Source organism: Phacochoerus africanus, chromosome 10 (genome assembly GCF_016906955.1).
Source record: "Phacochoerus africanus isolate WHEZ1 chromosome 10, ROS_Pafr_v1, whole genome shotgun sequence".
In the NCBI taxonomy this organism is placed as follows: domain Eukaryota; kingdom Metazoa; phylum Chordata; class Mammalia; order Artiodactyla; family Suidae; genus Phacochoerus; species Phacochoerus africanus.
In genome coordinates this window covers 50,429,471-50,454,267 of record NC_062553.1, presented here as the reverse complement: position 1 = coordinate 50,454,267, position 24,797 = coordinate 50,429,471, and the positions used below count along the sequence as shown (strand labels likewise).

The 24,797-nt window shown below is 34.7% G+C and overlaps 1 protein-coding gene across 3 annotated transcripts in view; it reads left to right on the top strand.

Moving 5' to 3' along the window:
• FSTL5 (follistatin like 5) overlaps positions 1-24,797 on the top strand; it is a 786,274-nt gene that overhangs the window by 450,275 nt on the left and 311,202 nt on the right. For all 3 annotated transcript variants that reach the window (XM_047798935.1, XM_047798934.1, XM_047798933.1), the window contains one exon: positions 7,625-7,745. In XM_047798935.1, coding sequence (XP_047654891.1) covers positions 7,625-7,745 — 121 coding nt within the window. The remainder of the gene's footprint in view (positions 1-7,624; positions 7,746-24,797) is intronic.

Sequence of the window (24,797 nt, the reverse complement as noted above, 5' to 3'; positions counted from 1 at the left end):
ATAAAAAAGCAAGAATAAATAAGACTAGATATTTTTAAGCTAACAGGATGAGCATGGTGATGTCTTTGCAGACTTTGTACATATCAATGTTCTTTAAAGTTATTAGAACTGTTACATAGGGAATGGATGGTTAATCTTTGTTTTGAGTTGATAAAGCCTATTACAATTTTAAGGGTTTTTTTTAAAAGGGTTCTGGTGGCTAGTCAAGGACTTATTCACAATGAGATTGGTAAGAACTGTTTTGCTTCATAGATAAAAATCTATTTATTGGGAACAAACTAAGTGCAAATAAATAAACACTTGTATGGATAGAGAAGGAGGTAAGTGAGGGACTTCAGGGAGTGCCATGGTAATTAATCCAGTTCAACATTTAAAAACCAAATAAACATAGCAGGTGTACAAAATAAGACAGTGCAAGGCAGGTGTTTGACTTAGAATAGCAATGCCATTTGATAGATCCTAGTAGTACTGGGTAATTCAAGTGCTAAAGACTTCCAAATAATAATAACAGCAACAATTAGCACTTAACAGAGAAAGGGAAGGCTTGTCATTGTTAGTTTAGGTGCATCTCAGGGCTGCAATTAAGATACAGGAATTTCAAATGTATCTGGAAATCTTAGTAACGAGTTTCAAAAATTCTGTTTTTTTTTTTTGTCCCTATAAGGCTCTTCATGATATGCCTAAGACAACTTGAAAATGAAAATTCAGCTTTTTGAAAACTGTAAACATGTTGGTAGCATCTTTCCTTTGGAATGTCAAAGCACCTTAAATGTTAACAGTCAGTGAGCCATATAGAAGGCCTTAAAAATATTTTTCTTCCCACCAGTAGTTTCATAATGTTATCTCTTCAGCTAGTCTTTCAAAATTAATGTTGGCCTAGGTGATTTTTACAGGTTTTCTGATGTGTTAGGCATGTTATAAAATCTAAAAAAAGAACTTAGAATATGCAATTATTTTCATTAATTCTTTTCTTGTAATACACCTATTACAGGATAGCTTCAGTTATGTATGATTAAATAATTATAATTTGTATTATATTTACTGTCTTTTCGCCTTATTTTTTAAGCATTGTTGATAGTCTAAAATTATCTTATTTATTTGATTGATTTCATGCTCCCACTTATCCTTTCTTTATTATTAAATACATGAGGGCAGAGACCCTGTCCTTTTTACTGATTTATCTCCAGCCCCTAGCACAGTTCTTGGCACATGGTAGTTGCAAAGAAAGGGAAAGAAGGGGGATGGAGGAGGGAGAGAGTGAGAAGGGAAGTAAGAAAATAGACAGAAATTTGTCTGAAAAACTAAATAACAAAGGAGCCAACTTACACTGTTGTGGCAGCATCTTAAAGCCAATCCCTGGAGATGTGTGGTACTGTGGCTGAAACAGCCCTGTGCACTGAAGCCAAATTGAATCTCAGAGACAGAGTTTTGGGTGAAGGAGAAAACAAGAGCTTTATTGCTTTGCAGGCAAAGGGGGCCACAGTGAGCTCATGCTTTCAAAAACTGTGTGTCCCACCCAAGAGGTTTGGGTGAGGAGTTTTATAGCAATGGTTCAAGGGCTGGGTTGCTGATAAAGATCAGGGTGTGTGCAGGGCTTAGGTTCTTTTAATCTGCCTTCAGGAACTCACCTGACGGGCATCTGGAGTTCTCAGGTTATCAAACTGTGACCTTCTTTCTGCAATGAAAAATGCTTCATCAAGATGTTAACATTTTCTATCTGTTGGGGGTTTTAGTTCTGCAGAAAGTCTCAAAGATGCTCTTATGTGTATCCCTTGAGGTAGAACCAGGACCTTGCCCTAAGGCTGTACTATTGTTTCTTGACTGCTCCCCCCTTGTCTCTGCATCCCCACCCTTCCCTGATCAGCAACTGTTTGAACCTGTCCTTTGGAACTCTGTCCTGGAGATTGAAGCTTATTCCCTAAACACAAGAAATCAAGGATACAGAAAGTCTTCCATGCCCAGGAGCCCCAAAGGGTCATTTCAGTCCTACTGAAGGAGTGTACTTATTTTCTGAGCTTCAGGCTTTGATGTAATATATACATTTACCAAGTAAAGACATGAATATAACTCCCACCGTTGAACTCCCCAAATGTGATGGACTTTCTTTAGTATAGAGGACTCTACTAAGACCACTCAGATCTGACAGGGTCATGATTAGTTTGAGAAAATTACTTTGCCAAGGATGAAGAAGAGCTTGGATTATTTGAACATATTGTTCCCGAAGGTTAGGTTCTTCACTTCTCCCAGAAAGAATTCAGAAACAAGATGGAAATTGAGAAGGAAAAGTGAGAATTTACTTAAATGAGAAATAAACCTCTTAAAGAGAGGCTGGCAGAGACATGAGCAGCTGCCCTGCATTTCTCTGGCTCTGGTTATAAGGAGCATCCAATTGCATGGGTGGGATATTCACTGAGAAGGAGGGGCTTGGGGGTTGTAGTCCTTAATTTTCATTCCAACGCAGAGAGAGTTTTGTCCTTATTAACTTTGATCAGAAGTGTCATGGTATTGGTGCATTGGGTACTTCTTAAGCATAACTAAGTTTATTATAATTTTATTATAATGAGGACATAATGAGCAACAGGTTACATGGGAAACCCTAGAGATTTGTGCCCTTTTCCTCCTTTCTTTGTCTGCTTCCAGGACAATATCACCCCTAAAATGTGTAGTTTCCTATCATTCTGGAGGTTCCTGCTTGGCTTTGTCTGCCCATGGACCCCTCTATTTGCATGATGTGTGGTTTCCTGACATTTAGCCCCCTGTGTCCCTCTTCTATGCTCATACCTATAGCTATCCACCTCCTGTAACAATATGAGTGGTGTATCTCTCAGGTGTTCCTGTTTTCTCCTCCTCTGCCGAGGAGAGTAAAGAAAATGACACAAAACTGGATGATTTCACTCCTATGTCTTCCCCCTACACCAAAAGTCTCATCACCATGATCTGACTTGAGACCATCAAAATCAGCTGCATATATTTTATCCTTTTTATGAGTGTTAGTATAATAATCTTGGATTTCCAAGTCATGCCTTATTCCCAGAAATCCAGCATCCATACATCTCTATAATAGGGAGACAATCCTCTGCCTCTACCTCTGGCACTATTTCTCTTTCCAGTTTAATTTATCTTTGGATTAAGTTATCATCTGAGATGTATGTCTTTTACAAGCAGAACTCAGAAATATTATGCTTTGGTTCTAGACTCCTGTAATAAAGTGAATGTCACAATAAAGCAGTCACACAGATTTTGTGTGTGTGTGTCCCAATGCATATAAAATTTTTGTTTATACATAAAATTGTGTATTAAGTGCATAATAGCATTATGTCCAAAAAAAAAGTACTTACCTTAATTTAAAAAATAAACTTCACAAATGAAATAATGAGTAACCTCTTCAACCATAAGCTTTATCATAAGGTAGTTACATGAGGGCGTTCCCTGGTGGCTCAGTGGATTAGGGATCCAGCATCGTCACTGCTGTGGTTCTGGTTACAGCTGTTGTGTCCTTGTGCCTTCAATCCCTGGCCCAGGAACTTCCACATGCCTGGAGTGCAGCCAAAAAAAAAAAAAAAAAAAAAAACCCAACAAGATACTTAAATGACAGTACATTCAGTGAGCCTGGCCTTGTCAGAAATCTCTGCTTCAGATATAACACACTGATTTTGAGTTGCCCAGAGTGTGAAGTTTTTGGAACCAGAGCCAGACATTAAATGAAATGAATGCCCTACAAGTTTGGATCCCCTGCACCAGAGTGCTCAATGTATTAGTGCTTGTATCGTCTTTTACATTTTCTTCTCAACAGTCCAACACTCATCTCTATCAAACTCTGAATATCTAAAGCAATTTTCCATGATGGTTAAAAGGTCATAGGAAAATATTTCCTGTATTTGAAGCACCACACAGACAGTACCAAAGCTCCCACTGGGAAACAAAGGAGAGAAAAATTACTGGGAAGTGTGTCTTAAGTAAGCTATTTCATTGATCAAAAGTGGGATAAATGAGGAAAACATGTATTTAAGATATTGATGAATGAGGGAATGAATCACTTCTCTCCTTTACATAAATGTGGCCCAAAATTAATAAATACATTTCTGTTTGTTTTTGGGTTTTTTTTTCCCTTTCTTTTTTTTTGCCGGTCCCCGGCATATGGAGTTCTTGGGCCGGGGATCAGATCCAAGCCACAGATGCGACCTAAGCTGCAGCTGCAGCAGCAACACCAGATCCTTAGCTCACTGTGCCAGGCTTGGGATAAACCTTCATCCTGGCCCTCCCAAGATACCGCTGACCCCATTGTGCCACAGCAGGAATGCCAATGAACAGGGTTCTTGATAAAAAGCTCACTGGCTGGGACTATGAACTCTTCTAAAGCACATTCATTAAAACAGCATGTCCAGCTTGAGTTAATCATGATCAACTCAAGATCAAGGTCAAATCAAGAGCAAACTAGTCTCAAGCCAAAGCCAGTATTAAGGAAAAAAAGTTTAAGTCTCTTCTCTTGGTCTAAGACATAATTTACCTGGAGTAAAATATTAAAACATAAATAAATATGAGATCAACAATACTGAAAACTCTTCCCCCAGTCTTCTGTTCCATCTCTTCACAAATAGGTATGTGAATAAAAGACATTAAAAATATTATGAAAATATCTGACCAAAGCCTGGTGTCACTGCCTCCTAAAAATTACCACCATGCTGTGCCACAGATCTTAGGAAGAGTACAGAGTGGTGAGATCAAACACACTGATGCTCCGCCACCTGGGAGAAGTCATTTTCCATCATCTAACAAGTAACAGATGGAGAGTGGCTGGGAGCTTAGTTGCTTTCTAAACAGAAAAACAGCATTCCTGTTCCCATTAGACTTATAGGGGAGAGTTTTTCAGCCATTAGGTAGTTTGTTAATCTCTTCAGCTGGACTGTGCTAAAGCAAGGGCTTTAACTCTAGCTAACAACAATCTCTTTTTTTCTTTTTTCTTTTTTTTTTTTTTTTGTTTTTTTGCTATTTCTTGGGCCGCTCCCGGGGCATATGGAGGTTCCCAGGCTAAGGGTCGAATTGGAGCTGTAGCCACCGGCCTACGCCAGAGCCACAGCAACTCGGGATCCGAGCCGCGTCTGCAACCTACACCACAGCTCACGGCAACGCCGGATCGTTAACCCACTGAGCAAGGGCAGGGACCGAACCCGCAACCTCATGGTTCCTAGTCAGATTCATTAACCACTGCGCCACGACGGGAACTCCCAATCTCTTTATAGGGAAAGCACATAAACTGTTCACCCTTGCGCCCCTTCTAAGGCAGCAAAGACCAGCTTAACCAATGGAATTTGAATACAGTAAAAAAGAATAGAGAATACTATGTTGCAAAAGTTATCTCTAGCAGTGTAAAAGGAAATATTGCATCTCATCATTACATAGCTGCAGTGGGGGGTGCGGGGGTACGAGCTTCTAGTGACCCATAAGCTAAAGTCCATTCTCAGAGCTGTTTCTGCAACTAATCTATAAGCAGGAAGAACTAAACTTTTAACATAGGAGTGTTCAATAAGGGGCTAAAAAATAGCTCTTTAGAAATTATTGTTACCGATCTGCCATTGCTATGACAGTTTGAAACACAATACTTTACTCCCCATAACAAAACATTGTGAATATACCACTATAACATGCACAAGCTGGTGTGGAAATCTGCAGTGAATTATCATAATGAGAAGTTCATTACATACAAAGTCCTTATTTTTAACTGTAAGTGATTTCGTTTGGGTATATCCTATAGAACACTCTGTGTGTGTGTGTGTGTGTGTGTGTGTGTGTGTGTGTGTGTGTGTGTGTAAATGTCAACAAACTGGGTTCTGCTGCTCCAAAACCCACAAATGTTGATAGAAAGGAAAGGTACCTTTAATCAGGATGCCAGCACTCTGGGGAGATAGTGGATGCAGCATCCCCCCAAAAGAAGATTCTTCTCAGCCATGAAACTTTTAAAGGGAAGCAGGGAAGTGATCTCTGAATCACTGAAATGGGGGATCGGAGTCATCGATCTCCCCCACTGTATGCAAGCTCCTCAGCTTCTTGTGACCTTCTTTTAGATGTGATCTTGTTCACAGTTTTTTCTGGAGATTACTGAAAGGTCAGCTGGGGAAGAGATCTGGTTGTCTGTTAATTACTTACTCTTCATTTCTACTTCTTTGATATATGGAAAGAATCAACAGATTAAGCAAGGAATTGTGTGATGAAAAGATGTGAGAAGTTTTCCTATGGCTAATTAGGTGAAGGATCCAGTATTGTCATAGCTGAGTCTTCCGTTGCTGCTCTGGTATGGGTTCAATCCCTGGCCCAAGAACTTCCACATGCCAACAGGACAGCAAAAAAAAAAAAAAAAAAAAAAAAGATTTGAAAGGCATACTTGGGCAAGAGATGAATAGAGCCTGGGGTGCCTGGTTAAAAGTTTGTTACAGTATGGCTTTGCTAAGGTGACAAGGAAAGGGGTTTCCTGCTGAGGGAGATTTTCTGCAAAGAGCTGCTTACTTACAGATGCATATATACTCTTCAGAAAACAACCAGGAGAGGGAGATGTTACTGTCTTTATTTTCTAATTGAGCAAAGGTTGAGTGACTTGCCAGGAATTATAGAGCTATTTTATAGAGCTATTAAGTAGCTTTGGCAGGGCCTGAACCCAGAGCTGGCTGACTTCAGAGCCTGTGTTTTCTGATTGCATCTTTAAAACAGACACACACTGTGAAGCACAGCTCCAAACAGTAGGAACCATTCTCTCTTTATGGGGATGAAAATGAAAGACAGTGGACCCAGCTCTGCAGCTACCCAGAAAGAGTAGGAATGTTGGAAAAATTTTTCCACGCTCTTACAAGACAGTCCATAGTCAAAAGCAGGAGACAATAAAAAAACTTCTGCTTTGGTCCATGAAACAGAGCATGAAGTCAAAAAGCAGTTTGATGGTTTTTCTCACCCATGCATGGGTAGATTTCCATCATCAATTGGTGCAGTAATTCTATCTGGCTTCTGGAAACAGTCATTTGCTTAATAGCTCCTTTGTGACCCATGGAGTTAATGCAGGATCCCACATGGCGTGGCTTCCAGCTGGCAAGGATTTTAGGCATAGGAGAAAAACATTTAACTTCATTTTTCACAAGAAATAGGAAGATGAAAGTTGGAACAAACGACCTCGCTATTTTTGTTGGCAAGGAGCTGTTCTATTTTGACATAGGTCACTGGGTCATAGGATATAATTTTCATGTGGAAGCATTTCCTTGAGTCAGTGTAATTTTCATGTGGAAGCATTTCCTTGAGTCAGGGTACATAGAGCCAGGGAAATGAGCGAAATACAAAGTGTTCTTTTAACATTCAAATTTTCTGGGCTATACTGTGAGGGTTTTTTTTTTTATTAGATGCGTAGGCTCAATTCTAAGTATGTATCTTATTACCTAAGTAACAACGTCAAATTTAGAACTTTATGTCTTTGAAACCATTGAAAATAATTATCCAGTGACTGAAAACTCAGATTTTTCATAGGCTCAGTTCTTTGCCCAACTGCAGACTTAAATCTACCTATTAAGTAATTATTACGAATCATTAATTATACTTTTGAAATGTTAAGACAGACATAATTGCATGATTTTAATTTTCTTGTCAGGTGGTAAAACAGGAAGAACTTGACAAGGATCTTTCTGGTTGTACATTGTATGATCTACTGAAATATGATGATTTTAACTCTGACAAGCACCTGGCTCTTGAAGAATTTTATAGAACATTCCGTGAGTATAAAATTCATTCTCAACTTCATTTTGCTCTTTTCCCCATTTCATTGAACACTATGGTGTGTTTGCTTGATTCCAAAGTACAAGCTGTTTCTTAAGAGAAGTGATATAACATAATTTAAGAGTTTGGCTGTACTGAAACAATGTAAAAGCTAAAAGAGTTAGTAGTTCTAAAATGCAGAGTTGGAAGTGTTTATGAACACTTGCTCTCAGTTATTGTTAATTCCAGTTTAGGATATTAACTCCACAATGCTGCTTCCAAGTTTATTTTAGAACAGGAACTACACTTGACCGCTTGACTAGCTATCACCACATATCAAAAAAAAAAAATTGAAATACACAGTCACTTTTTTAAATAGGAAAACCAAAGTAGATTAATAAAGTTGGTATATATGTTAACAACAATAATTAGCATAATAATGGAAACATTTATGTTCAGATGCTTTGGAATGATTTATATAGGCCTATATTGCTTAAAGATGTCTTAAAATTGAGTATTTGTATTTTATAAATCAAAGTTAAGAACATGATTTGGTTGAAAAGTTACTTGGCCAACCTATTCTTGAAAAACATTTCAAAGAAAAAAGACTAAAAGAGAAAAAACAGGAAAGATGTAGGAGCTGGGTGTAAGAGAAAGAGAAAAATATTATTAAATTAACTGGTTGGTATTTGAAAATAACCAAAAAATCAAAGTTAGACATATATATATATTCACACACACTCATATACACATATAAAATCTTGCATATTTTTATACGTACATATATATACAGTGCTTACCATAGATATATGTGTGTGTGTCTGCGTGTATTTTTTTTTTTTTCTGAAAAGGCAGGAAATAGTATATGTACTTGTTGTAAAAAGATCTCTTTGAATTATGCCTTGTTACTTATCAACTCCTTGATACTGGAAAATTATTTAATGCTCTGAAAATTCTGATCTTTTTGTATTAAAACATCAAATTCTATTTTATGCATTATTTGATTCTAACTAAATGATATATGTGAAATAGTGAAGGTTCCAAAGCTTTAAAGCAAGATGTCAGCATGCACCTCAGATTTAATTAAACTCATTTCCACTTTAAATTACAAGCAGAATAGAAGACAGGGTGGCTAGGTAAAGAGTTAGTCCTTTAAGTGTGTCACAGGCTAGACAACTTTCCAAAGACAACAAGAAAGCAGGTTTCTGTGAAGAAATTGAAACACAGAGACATTAAGAACTAAGTGGCTGAGTTTATAATTAAAAGTGTGCCAAACTAGCTATGAAGTCTCTGTGCTTTGCACTGAGCTTTAGTCTGTCATAGGCATTGTTTTGTGTACCTAAGATGACAGGAATATTATGGCTTTTCAGGGGGAAATGCATTATTATATCATATCATATCATATCATATCATATTATATCATGTAAGATAGAAAGGGATAAATGTCCCAGAAAAGATTACATAAAATAATAAGTGAATTAAGAATATAATCTCCACCTTTGGGAATCAAGGAGATTTTATGAAGATAGTAGCAATTCAGAATGAGTGGATTTGGACTTTGGGAGATGGACAAAGAGAATCCTGTTGGAGAGGAAGAAATTTTTCTCTACCCTTTTGAGTTCCTCTGGCCTAAGAATTAAGTTGACATGAGGCAGAATTACAGAAGAAAAATCTAATAAGCTTAATAACATGTACACATGGGAGAAACCCAGGTAAACGGAGTAATTCACTAAGGTGGCTGAAACCCTCATCCTAAATACCATCTTCAGTTAAAGACAAAACAAGACCTTGGGGTAAGGGTTTGGGACAACAAAGGGGAGGAAGGCAAGTCACATGGGGATGGAGAAGCAAATGGCAGAGACAAGGAGACACAGAAAGGAATTCTAACAAATGAACTTTGCAAGGGTTCCTCCCTGCCCGTACACCTAGTTCATTCTGTAGTTACTATGGTGACAGCTCCCTTCCTGCACAGGTCCTCTCTCCTTTCTTTTAGGCATTGAGGGGAGGGTCAAAGTTTCTTCCTGAGTGTTTTGGACCTTGATTGTCTTCAGCTTGAAATAATATGCATACCAAAGGGACGTTGGGGGGGGTTAGTTTTGCTTCCTACAAAATAGTATAAATAAAAGCTTAAGTGTACGACATACCAGAGTATTTAGAAAAATTAGTTCAACTGCAAGATCTGTTCCAGGTCTGAAATTCTATGAAAATATCTTAATTATTATTACCATTTTAATAACTTATTAAACATACAAACTGATCTACCAGTTCCAATCCCCTCCCTCATACTGTGAAGACACATTGATTTGGCTAAATACAAGTGATTGAAATCTATAGGAATAGTAGGAAATACTTTTGATAGTATGCAATCTCTCAAGCAACCATTAGAGAATTAAGTGGTACGTTTATATAGGATTTTTATTCAAAATAGAATTATTTTTGATAATGGAATAGTGGAGCTAGAAACTAAGAAAAACTATGAAAATAAGTTTGAATAATATGTTATTTTTATGATAATACAGCAAACTGAGTAATGATCCCTGACAATATCAATACATAAGAATCTTCCCTAGAAGTACTGCCACCTGCACCTATCAAGGGGAAAAATGATGCTATACTTGGGATATGATTTGATGTTACTAAGGAAAGCAAGCTAAATTGGTATAATGTTCCAGTAAATAAAATTTTATAATTCAGAAATATGAATCATCAATCATAGCATTCAATAGAGACATGGTAAAACATTGTTTATTAAGGAGTTACTGTATCTAGGACCTATTGAATTAGAATAGAAAATCTATATGATTCTGTTAACAATTAGAAGGTAATATAGTAGTGATTTTATGGAAATTATTTATAGTAAGTTCAATAATGTAATGAATATTGTTATGAATCTGCTATGAGGTCAAAATTATGTGAAACACAAAAGGTCTAGATTTTTACTATTTTGAATCATAAAGAGATATTAGGTAATGAAAGCACTTGGCAGTCAGCAATCACATTATGAGCTTTTATCTTTTTGAATAATCACGAAATTTTTCCCTATGATAAAATGATGCTCACATAATCATTTAGAGAAGACAGTTTTTTTTAAGTAATGCTGGAATGATATGGGGTGTTTTAATATTCCTTGTGGTCTCATCAAGCAGTTTTCTGCAAGATTTTACATTTTCAGCATCTCATGCTTAATAACAGGGCATCAAGCTCTATAATGATCCCTTGGAGATGGCAAAACTAACTTGTATGGATTGTCTGTGTCAGCAAGAGGTGTTTATACTGACATGGGAACTGGCAATGTTTGTCTGGTTCTTTCTCTCCTGTTATAATACTTTACAACTAAACCCACCTCAGTTTTGCACAGTTTAGTGACAAGTACTATATAATGACATGATTTTAGAAAGTTACTCCATTATAAAATATTAGTCATGAATAAAAATTGCATAACAATAGTGAAAAGGTAGTCTATTTTAAAATTAAGTTCCTGTGTGTATTTAGAGATGGGATAGTTAAAGCAACTTGAAAAGATAGGTTTCCTTTCCCTTAGGAATACATCATCTCAGACAGACAATGATAAAAAAATGACAGATATAGTAAGGGTAAAAAGAAATCATTTTCTACACACAGAATGCTTTCTTTCAGATAGTTCCTAAAAAAGAAAACCTGGAAGACTAAAAATTCCTAAATGAATATCCAGAAGAATAAACTAAGGCCAAAGAAGTTAAGAAACTCGTCTTGATCCATTAATTATTTATTGGTAGATATAAGGACAGATTTTTTGGATTTCGGTTTATTATTCTTTTGCCACCATGTAAAGCAAAAGAAAGTAAAGAGCAATTTGAAAACAGGAAAAGGTTAATGGTATAAAAAAAAAAAAAGAAAAGAAAATAGGCTCAGCCATTTCAAACCTGACTAGTATCCATGAGGATGTGTGTTCGATCCCTGGCCTTGCTCAGTGGTCTAAGGATCTGGTATTGCCGTGAGCTGTGGGGTAGGTTGCAGACATGGCTTGGATCCCAAGTTCCTGTGGTGAAGGCCAGCAGCTGCAGCTCCAATTTGACCCATAGCCTGGGAATTTTCATATACCCCAGGTGTGGCTGTAAAAAGCAAAACAAACAAACAAAATACATGAACTGTTATTACATTGTTACAGTGTTATTTTATTAGTTACAAGATTTTCTGTAAAGTAATTTCTTTTCCATTTTGAATAGGATGAATTATTTTATTATTTTCCAATAGGCATCATATGGTATTCTTAATTTTTCTTCAGAATTTTTGACATTATTAAAAAATCCTTTGATTTTTTTTTTACTAAAATATTTAACATAAACCCTCACTGTAAGCATCGCATACTTTAAATCATGTCTTTTTCATTAAGAGACCTGAAATCTATGGGATGGGGTCCAATAAGTATTAAACTAGGTCAGACATAGTTTTGAATACTTAGAAGAAATAGTAAATCCTCTCCTCAGATGCTAGATACCCCACACATTGGAAATTTGTCCTCTCGATAGTAAAGTGTATAGATTTTTCAGTGCAAAGATTCTTAAACTTAAAAGCAAATGAATAGTATTATCATTAACTATAAATTTATTATGAACATACAGGGACTCAGCGTTTTATTTTCTTCCCACTCAAAATTAAATTACAGTGTTTGATTAAGTTTTATTTACCTGGAACAGTATATTTTTTCTTTTAAATTTCTAGGTAATTACAAGTGATTTGTAATCAGGCAAGAAGATCATATGCAGAATTGAGACAATTAATTTTGGAAGAGATGTTCAAAAATAAATGTTTACATTTACTTATTTTTACAAATTCAATTAAGATGATAAAGTACTATGATATGACTATTAATTTTAGGAATTAATTGTTTTCATTTACAATTTTTAGATAACTAAAAATGTGTAATTGTCTACCCAGAAAAAGGAGATTTTCTTTTGGAAATGTTCTCTGTGTACTTTATTTCCTGAGTTAAACCATAAATTTCTTAGACTTAAAATTATTTGAAATGAGGAGTTTGTGTAATTCTGATAGATTCTTGAAACCCCATTAAATTATTATGAGTTGTAGGTCCCAAAGCCACATACATATACTTTAAGATCTAGATGGGTTCTAATGATTCAAGTTCTAATAAATAAATCTTTATCAATTCAAAATAATCTCTATGTGTGGAAAGATCCCAAGGAATATGTGTTCCTACTAAGGATAAAATAATTAGGTTTTTGCAAGCATAATGCATCAATTGTGATCATTTATATTGAAACTGATTATACAATCCTCTCCCTTCTTAAAATGAATAATTAGTATTCTAAAAGTATAAAATATTAAAAAACATGAAAGTTATTTTAAATCACCTAACTCTTCATGATTATATTCAAAATGCTACCTCTCTTTATATGAAAGACTTCTTAATGGAATGAATATAGATTTGATAATGACATTCTAACTAAAGGAAAATTTATTTTTCTAGGAAATCACAATTGCTATAATAAAATGTTACTTATCGGAACCATCTAATAACCAGAGCAATAAAATATGAATATTACATTAACATTCATTGCTATTAGATTAGTAGTATATGCAAGTCTTTTATTTGAGAAGAGCAGAATTTAATGATAGGAGTTAAGACCGTTGCAGTAATGTAGGTTAAGAGTGATGGAGCCATGACTAGGAGAACAGTAGCAGTAATGCAAGGAAATTGCCCTATTTGAAAATAACCTGTAAACAAAATCATCTTTATTTGATGAATGATTACATGTGCATCGGGGGAAGAGGGTAGTGCCAAGAAAATTTATTTTCTAACCTGTATGTAAAAGTGAGCAATGATACTATTCTTTAAGGTAGGAAACACTGGAAGAGATGCAATTTGGGGAACATATATTTTGTTAAATTTTAGACATATTAGAATATTCAAGTAGAAGTTTTGATTGAAGCATATGGTAGCCTAGAGGTCAAGTGCAGCTCTGAGCCACACACAGAGATACCAAGCATGTAGTTAAAATATGATGCTCTGGCAGAGGTTGAATATCTAAGGTGAGTATGTGAAGAGAGAAGAGAAAGGACAAAGAATAGGAGGAAACTAAAAACTAGACAACAGCAACCCTTAGAGAGGTAGGAAGAAAACCAAAGGAGTACACATTCTTGAAATTTTAATAAGGAATTATTTCCAAGGCTGAATTCAAAACAAGAAAGTATACAACAAATGGTGGGCATTTGATTTGACAATATGAAAGTTATTGGTAACTGTTTTTTCCTTTTCTTTTTGTTTTTATTCCATGGCCACATGTGGCATGTGGAAGTTCCCAGCCAGGGATTGAATCTGCACCCTATGCCACAGCTGTGGCCATGCTGGATCCTTTAACCCACTGCGCCTGGCTAGGGATTGAACCAACACCTCCACAGCAACCCAAGCAGCTGCACTCAGATTCTTAATCCACTGTACCACAGCAGCAACTCCTCTTTGACTTTTTTGAACCCCATGGTTTTCATACCAGTTTCTCAGAAACCCCTTAACTTGAGCCTTGTGTTGTCTTTGTGTGGTCTAAAGATGGTGTCTTCTTCATAGTGGCTTTACCGTGGAGATCACGTTGACACTGCAGTCCCAAATCCCATCCACCTGGACATGACAGAGAGGCTGTACCATGGCACCAAAGCCTTTGCTCCATTAAAGAGTATCTCAAATTCCCAAACCTGGTTTAATTTTGAACTAATGGAATTTAATTGTTCAACAATTTAAAGCAACTGGAATGGAATATGCCATTTAATTACTAGCTATTGTCTGAATTCCCTTCTCTAGATTACTATGACAGAAGGCAGAAAAAGTGTTTAAATTTTCCAGTTGTTAAGTGTCCTTATAGGATTCTACTCTGTCAAAGATCCTTTCCAGAGGTATTTTTTTACTGAGTGTTATTACAAAAGATAAAATGAAGTGCTTTTAAACATATAATATTAGAAAATCATACATGTTTAAGCATTTCATCTCAAAAATATTTTTAATTTAAAGAATTTGGAAACTAATTTGGAAAATGTGTTATTCTTATATACTCATTTTTGCTCAATTGTAATATGTAGTTATTATTGCCTCATTTTTTTAACAGCTAAAGGTCCACCCTATCATTGAGATATACCACTTTCACAGAGTAGTTATGTGACTATAACCAGATAAAACTTGAAGCTTTAAAAGGCCTTATGAATATATTAGAACAGGGGAGATTTTTAGATTGAGTGTCTAAGATTAATTTCAATCCTATAGTGTCTTGTCAAAAAAAAAAAGAAAAGAAGAAAAGGATCAAAACAAGAGAAATGGATTTTTGGATTTTCAAATTACGTATCAGTAGAAGTTTTGCCAAAACTTTTGCTTTTTTGCTTGTATTAACTTCCATAATTCCATATTTTTTTAATGATAACTATTTATTTTTTTGTGTAGGAGATGTTAAAGAAAACAAAAAGGCAAGCAAGAGAAAATAGCAATCAATTTTAAGTCCATTATTCAGTTGTAATCATTTTGAGATATATATATATATACATACATATGTTATATATTATTATTTTATCATGATATATACTACAATATATATTTTTATATATAATGCCTATAGTATATATGTATTATTCTATATCTCATGATTTTTTTATTCTTCTTTCTTTTAATTAATGAGATGTTGAAAACATTTCTCAGCATCAACAAATATAGTTTAACATCATATTTTAATGGCTTTCATTGTGTGAAGTTACCATAATTACAAAAATTATAATCATAACATTTTACTGATTACAATTCCCAAGCTTTCATTTCTCTCTTTAAAGGTGAAAACTGGCCCATTTGAAACATAACACAGAGTTCCCATTTTGGCTCAGAGGATTAAGAACCTGACTAGTATACATGAGGATGGAGGCTCATTCCCTGGCCTTGCTTTTGGGTTAAGGATCACGATCACGTTACCATGAGCTGTGGTGTAGGTCACAGTCACTGCTCAGATCTGCCGTTGCTGTGGCTGTGGTATAGGCCAGCAGCTGCAGCTCCAATTCAGCCCCTAGCTGGAGAACTTCCACATGCTGCAGGTATGGCTCTAAAAAGAAAAGGAAAAGAAAGAGAAAAAAAAGAAACATAATACTATCAAAAACATTTTAATCATCTTAATAATTTAAGAATCTCTAGCATTCACATGAAAAAAAGAAAAGAAAGAAAGTGAAATTGATTTTGCTGTTGTTTTGTTTTGTTTTTTAGGGCCACACTTGCGGCATAGGGAAGTTCCCAGGCTAGGGGTCGAATCAAAGCTACCACTGCTGGCCTAAGCCACAGCCACAACAACTTGGACCTACACCACAGTTCATAGTGGATCTCCAGCCCACTGAGCGAGACCAGGGATCAAACCCGCATCCTTGTGGATCCTAGTCGGATGCGTTTCCGCTGTGCCACAACAGGAACTCCCAAAGTGAAAGTGATTTTAATAACACTTTACTTACCCCAATATATCCAAATTATTAATATCACAACATATAATCAATATAAAAATTAAGGAAATATCTTTTGTATCCTTTTTCTTAACTAGTTTTGGAATCTACAATGTATCATCGATGTACACTACACCTCAATTTTTAGTGGTCACATTCCAAATGTTGAATAGCCACGTGTGTCCACCATCTTGCATAACATTAAAATGTTACAAACAAGCCTATCTAAATTTTCATTCCAGTATCTTAACCACTAGGTTAAGCACATATTCAAGTTTTCATAAATAGCATAGTGTGGAAATATTGTTCATATCTATTTTTCAGGAAATCAGAAAAAGACACTTTTAGGGTAAAATCATCTAAGTGGCAAAATATACATTCTCAACACAAATAAGATGTTTATTCTAAAAACAAAGTTCTGAGTTCCCATCGTGGCTCAGTGGTTAGTGAACCTGACTAGCATCCATGAGGATGCAGGTTCAATCCCTGACCTTGCTCAGTGGGTTAAAGATCCAGTATTGCTATGAGCTGTGGTGTAGGTTGCAGACGTGGCTTGGATCCCATGTTGCTGTGGCTGTGGTGTAGGCTGGTGGCTTCAGCTTTAGCCCAAGAACTTCTATATGCCACAGGTGTGACCCTAAAAAGACAAAAAGACAAAAAAATAATAAAAACAAAGTTCACTAAAATATATTCAGTGGCACCTAATACCATTGTCTCCCAAATGTTGCATTTTCAGTCAATCATTTAAATCATCTCTACCCACAGTTAACACCTTTAAAAATGCATCTTCTGATTTTAGTAGTTTATTTTAAAACAAATGACTGTTTTCTCTTTTGATTTGGAATAAATGCACCAATTACGTAAGCTTTCCATTGGGAACCTATTGAGTTAGGGAATAAAAGTGTTATTAGTCTGAGTTATTTCAGCTTAGCAATTAGCAGTGAGACACTTTCAAGGAGCCTGTACAGCCTTCTGTAGAATAAAGATTAATGTTTTATATTCATTTTTTTGAAGTTTTAAAAATAGCTTCAGACTCTTGTTACCTCTGAGATCCCTACAGGAACTAATGTACCACACTCAACATAACCTAATAATTCTTTAATGCTTAGAAATTATAGAACTATTTTGCAGTGCCTCAGGGTCATCACAATGAAAGGAAATGCATGCACATATGGACATATTCATGTTAACAAGTTATATGTAAAAGACCTTATTAACATGCCTTATAGTAATTCACTGCAAGATACTTTCTTGGCAATTTATCTCATAGATATTTGCAAACCAGTAACAAATTTGTTTTTGACAAACATTTTAAGAATTAGCAAAAGAAGTTGTTAATTCACATTTTTTTTCAAACTCTTATACAAATAATTTGATGATTATCTATTTAAGGTAGTATGCCTGACACTCTGTTTAGTAATGTTCAATCTTTTGATTGTTGTATTCTATTTTATTCAATAACAAAAGTTTAATCTCTTTAGGAAATTAAATTATATACTCTCTCCCTTAATTTATGACAGACTGCTATCTCTGTAGCATTATTTGACTGAGTGCATTTTTTACCATAATCTTCCATTGCTATCATCCTTAGTAAGTTTTGGAATGAAAATTTCCTGTAAAATAAAAAAGTATAATTATCTTAAATTTTAAGGACTATTTGTTATATCCTTACGTGACAATTTAAAAATAGATTTAAGCAAAAAAAAAAAAACTAAAAAGAAAATAGATTTAAGCTAAATAAATTTCTTAACAAAAATGGAAAGGAGACACTACACCAAGTACTGTTTATTTAGCTGGCTAACTGTGGATTTTGTGAGGCATGGAATCCCATGTATCATCTGCAATGTGCTCACTGTAATAGTGTTCATCCTAACAGAAATTGTTTCTGTAAAAGGGAAGGAAATTGGGGCAAACTGTTACCAACCATTCGAGTAACATAAAAGGACCCTTGTTGCTGATCAGATAGGACCAAAGCAAAGCATCAGTGATGTTTAAAGCATTACACAAGTACAGATTATGAATCATCTTGACAGGTAGTGCACATTTATACCGACTGCTGAGAGTACATTGAAAGATTACTTTCTTCTGACTGTGGCTATAATGGATGATTAATCATGATAAGAGGAGTTCCCTGGTGGTCTAGTGGTTAGGATTTGGCACTCTTACGCTATAGCCTGATTCAATCAACCCCTGGTCTGGGAACTAAGATCCCACATCAAGTTGATGCAAGCCGTGGCAAAAAAAAAAAAAAAAAAAAAAAAAATAGAAAAGAAAATAAAAGAAGAAAGAAAAAAGAAAGAAGAATATAATAATATTTTATTAAATACATCAATAAACTAGACATCTTGGTAAACAGTATATTGTATTTGCCTATTGAGAAAGGATGAATATTTTCTGCTAAAAATAAAAGTTAGAAAGATAAGTTGGATGGAGGGAGGAGAGGAGAGGGAGACAGAGACAGAAAACAGAGAGGAGGAGATTAAAGAGAGAAAGGAGAAAGCCAGGCAAAAAAGAAGTATGGTAGGTTTTATGTTAAATATTTTGTAGTTAAAAATTTATTGGCTGTGCAAAGATCCAATTACATACTTTTATATATTTATTCAAAATTTTTATTATAGTTGATTTACAATGTTGTCAATTCAATTACATAATTCTATATATTTAAATTAACATTTCAAGTTACAGTTACTAACTTTATCCACAAAAACCAACATTTGTTATAGTCTTATGTGACATTACCAAGGCTCCTTTCTACAAATACAGATATGTAAGGAAGTTTCTCTTCTCAACTCTAGGAAATTAAACAGCACAAGGGGATTAGAAAATTATATGAAATAGGGTAAACGATACATATAATATACTAGAGGGCAACACAAAAGAGACCACTCTCAGGAATGGATTCTGAGCAGAGATAACTTCTGTTTCAAGTATACCCCAAACAGGAGTTCTTGAGGAGAAAGTCAAAAACAAATCATGTGTTTTCTTCTAAGGTGATCCTATCAAAGACCAAGGTGTGGGAAATTGTAAGCAGTTTGGAAGTTTGAGAGAGATGGAAGTAGAAACTGGAAATTAGTGATAAAAAGAGGTTGTGGAGGGAGGTCAGGACCAGATCTTGAAATGAATGAATAAAATATTGAGAAACAGAGAAAATACACATAACCATAGGTAAGGCATTGACAGCAATATAGAATTGGCAGATCTAAATTTGGAAGGATCTTTTATGAAGCTGAGTGCAAGATGAAGTTAAAAAACAAGATCCAAAGCAGAAAAAAACAGTGAATTAGTACAATCAGTTGGGTGTTGGAGGCAGTGATTAAATTTTCAGGAATTTCACTATCAAGTTGATGTCACATTGGAGATGGGAAGTTGGCCCATGGTAGGTTTTTAAACGTTCACCAGAACACTGCTGACTACAGGCTGCTATCCTTTAAATAATACATTTGAGGGACTAAACAGGGTAAATAAGAGGGTATGGACTTAAGAAATATTTAAGAGAAAAGACCACAAGTCACCAATTAATTTATTTAGATGTATTTTTGTAAGTCACAGAAAACTTATTGATACAACTATTACTAATACAATTTTGGATTGAAAAGTGTGTATTTTTTAAAAGCATTTTTCCTGGAAAATGTCAGCCTTATCCTTCACTAGGTGTTTTGGGTCTTTTCTCTGCCAGGAGGGAGAGAAGAGGGAGTGGGATGGACAGGAGAGTTTGGGGTTAGTAGATGCAAACTGTTACATTTAGATGGGTAAACAATGGGGTCCTACTGTACAGCACAGGAGACTATGTCCAATATCTTGGGTTAGAACATGATGGAAGATAATATGAAAAACATTTTTAAAAGAATGCACATATATGTTTGACTGGGTCACTTTACTATACAACAGAAACTGAAGGCACATCAACTATACTTCAATAAAAATTTTTTAAATTAATTAATTATTTGGTGCCATTCCTTACTTTGTCCAACTTCAAATTAAAAAAATTCATATTAGGAGTTCCCATTGTGGTGCAGTGGAAACCAATCTGAGTAGGAACCATGAGGTTGCGGGTTCGATCCCTGGCCTCAATCAGTGGGTTAAGGATCTGGCATTGCAGTGAGTTGTGCTGTAAGTCGCAGGTGCACCTTGGATCTGGTGTTGCTATGACTGTGGCATAGGCCGGCAGCTGTAGCTCTGGTTAGACCCCTAGCCTGGGAATCTCTATATGCCACAGGTTTCCCCTCTGCCCCCCCAAAAAAATTTATATTATCTCTAGAGATCATAATGTAACATTTTATTATAATAGAAATTATATATGTTTATGTAATAGAGTTTTGAAAAATGAAAGGAAATTCTGAGCAGTTTCTTACAAAATTTTTGAGCTACTGAGGTGAAAAAAAATTAACTTTATTCTTACTATGAAAAATGGAGACTGAAATGATATCAAATTAAATTAGTTGAGCAAACTAAAATGCAGATTGTATGTAATGGTATATGTGCAATTCATATTCCATTGACACAATTAATTTTGGTAGAATCATCTTTTATAAGAACTTTCTATATTAACATTCTAAAAACTAAATAGGTGAGGGCTCAACATTTTTTTTAATGTTTGCATCTTTGCTGGAATATATGAAGTGGTAATAATTCCTTTTGAGACCAGGAGTTTATCTTACTGCTATATTGAGTGAGGTTTTTTTAACTTATGTGTTGACACATTTCTTATATAAAAGATATTATTATTGTGGATCTCATTAAAAGTGCAGATTATTTTCTTGCCCTTTGTAAACATTTTGACACTCAACCAACAATTTATAATTAAATATTTTAACACCTTTTAACTATTGTTAAACAGCGGATGAAAGTGCCATATATTCCATTGCCTATAAATATTCACATTATCACTCCAGATTGTGATAAAACAACTTATTTCAATACCATGTTTAGAAAAATATTTTGTAAAATAAGGTTTGCATTCTTATTCTTTATAACTTACAAAGCAGCACACTTTCATTTGTAGCAAAAGTTGTACAAAATAAGCAGTTCTGGTAAATATTGTCATGTAAAATTATACTACCTCTTTAATCTATGGTTTTCAGTCTTTTAGGATTTATAAATTTTTTAAATTTTGATTTCAAGGGATTCCCTGGTAGACCAGTAGATAAGGATCATGTGTTGTCACTGCTGTGGCATGAGTTCAATACCTGGCCTGGGCATAGCCAAATAAATAAATAAATAAATAAATAAATAAAATTTTAAACATAGGATTTTGATTTCAAACTTGACTTCTCAAGTTATTATTTCAAATATAAGTATTTTTCAGATTAGCTGTCTATGGAGCTAATAGGGTTTAATCACTTTAATTGAGATTATTCCTAAAAAATCTAAGCCTGTCACTTATTTCTGCCTTTTTAGCAAATAATTGCATTCTTTTTGCCAAAAACTTCACTCTTGCTGCTACTAGATCCAATCAAGCAGAATAAATTGCATCTGATATTTCCTATCCCTAAAATTCATTTTACAATTTGTGTTACTTGGCCTTTAACATTTCTTGATGCATGGTAACTATTCAAAAGATGATAATATACCAAAGCATGAAAATTGGATTCTAATAATATTTAACCGTCAACACAGAAACAGTATAGATGGGGAGAGTATCCTCATATTTAGAAATATTTATAGTTCTAAAAGTGTTAGTAGCTTTAAACTGAAGGAGTTTAATGAACAATTTTGTCAGATTTTTCTTTGATTTTATCTAAGACAGGATTTCAGTGTTTTGAGAATTGACCTGTGCCAATTAGATCATGAAAAGCTACTAGATTCCTTCATGGCCACTATCAGAGACCTCAAGTGTTAGAGAGGGATGTGTTCCTATATCATTCAGAAACCGCACTAACAGAAGTGACTTGATTTGCTCCCTCATGGTTTTTATGAGTGTTTGTATGGATGGTGTAATATGGTGTGAGACTTGCTTTCATCTTTCATCACCCTTCCATAAATAGATGCAGATGAAAAAAGGGATAGAACAATAACATAATTGTTGCTAAGAATTTTATAGTAAATTACAGACAACATAACAGAACACTACAACTAAGGAATGTGCAAGTCATTTTGGCTCTGACTCTGCCAGTTCATTGGATCCTGAAATCTATCTGCAGAGAAGAATTGATAATTAAGTCATGGTCAGCAATGTGTGATGGGAATATATTTCTTAAATTACTTTGGAGGTTACTCAGAGAGCATTACCGTCAAAAAAAAAAAGTCTTCACAGCTATGAGCACATTCCTTATGCATCCCTAACCACATGCTTTTAATACTATTGCTTCTGATTCAAACAAAGCATCTATTAGTGAAAGAACAGAATTATTAAAAACAAACAAACAAACAAACTTGTATTTGTCATGTTCTTGGAATAGTGATAGAATTTGCACTTGTTGGGCATAATGGAGTAAACAATTCTGGATATGCCAGTAATCTATGTAAATAAATTTACATATTGGGTTCTACTAGAAGGGCAAAAAGAAGCATGTTTGGCTTTAAAAAGTTTGCTACCTTAAAAAAATATATAAGTTCTAGCTAAAACATTATTTCAGATGCAACTTTATAGTTCTTCATTTTAAAAAACTAATAATTCTTATTATACTCACTTATTAGTTTAAAAAACAATCTGTGAATTTACAATTTTAAAAGCAAAGCTGTTATAGTAACTTATTTGTAAATATTTCTTAGATAATGGAGAAAGAAGTTGCAAATGTGGTAGATTTAAAATGTATCTTCAAGACAGTCCATGTTCCAGAGTTAAAATGCCAATACTACGCTAAGTAATATACAGATGCAGTGCAATCTCTATCAACATTCCAGTGGCATTTTTGGCAGAAATAGAAAATACTTCTTAAAATTCATATGGAATTTCAAGGGCTCCCAAATAGCAAAAATAATCTTGATAAAGAAGACAAAGTTGAAGATCTCACAGGTCCTGACTTTAGAACTATAGAGCCACAGTCAAAGCAGTGTGATGCTGGTGTGAAGACAGACAAAAGAATAGAATGAAAATCCAGAAGTAAACTCTCATATATATATATGGGCAAATGATTTTCAGTAAGAATGCCAAGATCATTCAATGGGTAAAGGAAAGTCTTTTGGAAAAAATGGTGTTGGGAAAACACCATATTAAAAAAAAACAACTATTAAAAAAATGAAAGTGAATTCTTACACATTTTACAAAAATTAACTCAAAATAGATCAATGACTTAAACATGAGTTAGAAATATAAAGAATTACTATAACAACAAAAATGACAAAAATCAATAATCTAAAAATAACAAAGGACTTTATATAGATATTTCTCCAAAGAAGATATGCATAAGTCCAACAGGCACATAAAAAGGATGTTCAGCATCACTGAGCATCCAGGAAACACAAATCAAACCCAATGGAATACTACTTCACTCCCATTATCCACAAAGAAATAATAAGTGCTAGTGTGTATGTGGAGAAATCAACCTCCTATGCATTTTTGGTGGGAATGCAAAATGTTGCAGCTGCTGTGGGAGCAGTAGCTAGTTCTTCAGAAAATTAAACACAAAATTATCATGTGATCCAGCTATTCAGTTTCTGGGCATATACTCAAAAGAGTTGAAATCAGAGACTGAAGAGATTATTTGTGCACCAATCTTCATAGTGGCATTGTTCACAATAGCAAAATGTGGTAGCAACCAACAAAATGTGGTGTGTATGTACAAGGGGCTAGTATTCAACATTAAGAAGAAGGGAACTCTGACATGTCCTTCAAAATGGATGAACCTTGAAACCTTTGCGCTAAGGGAAATAAGCTTGTCACCAAAGGGTACATATTGTATGATTCCAGCTATATAAAATACCCCCTCAAATTCAAAAAGTCAAAAATAGAATGGTGGTTGTCAGAGGCCAGGAGAGGGGAAAATGGGTAGTTTATGTACAATCCATTCAGAATCTGGGGAAGATGAAAATATTATGGACAAGATGAGAGCGAAAGTTTTATAACAATGTAATTTCACAGTAGTATATACTTAAAATGAGTTGACTTATATGTGGAGTCTAAATGAAGGATATAAATGGACTTATTTGAAGAACAAAAACAGATTCACAGACTTTGAAAAGAAACATATGGTTACTAAGGGAGCCAGGTTGGGGTGGGAGGTGATGGACCTCAGGTTTGTGATTGGTATATGCACCCCATGGTATATGGAATGACTGGCTGGCCAACAGAGATCTGCTGAATAGCATAAAGAATTCTACCCAATGTTCTCTGATAACCTATATGCAAAAAGATGTATAGAAGAAATTATCACAACATTGTAAATCAACTATACGTTAATAAAACAAATTTTTAAATTGCCACCCCCAAAAGGGGTTAAAATGGCAAAACTTAAATTTGTATATTTAATTACAATGCTTTAAAATAATAAAAAGTAAGTATATCTGCAATTAGTTTGTAAGATATAAGCAAAAAATCAAAAAGCACATTTATTAACAATATTTTTATTGACTGAGTAGAACGGATATCTGCTATTGCCCTGCAATCTACCATTGCCCTAAATGCTCAAGAAGCACCTCTTATTTATTGTACTGAATTGATAGCAATTAATGCACTTCTG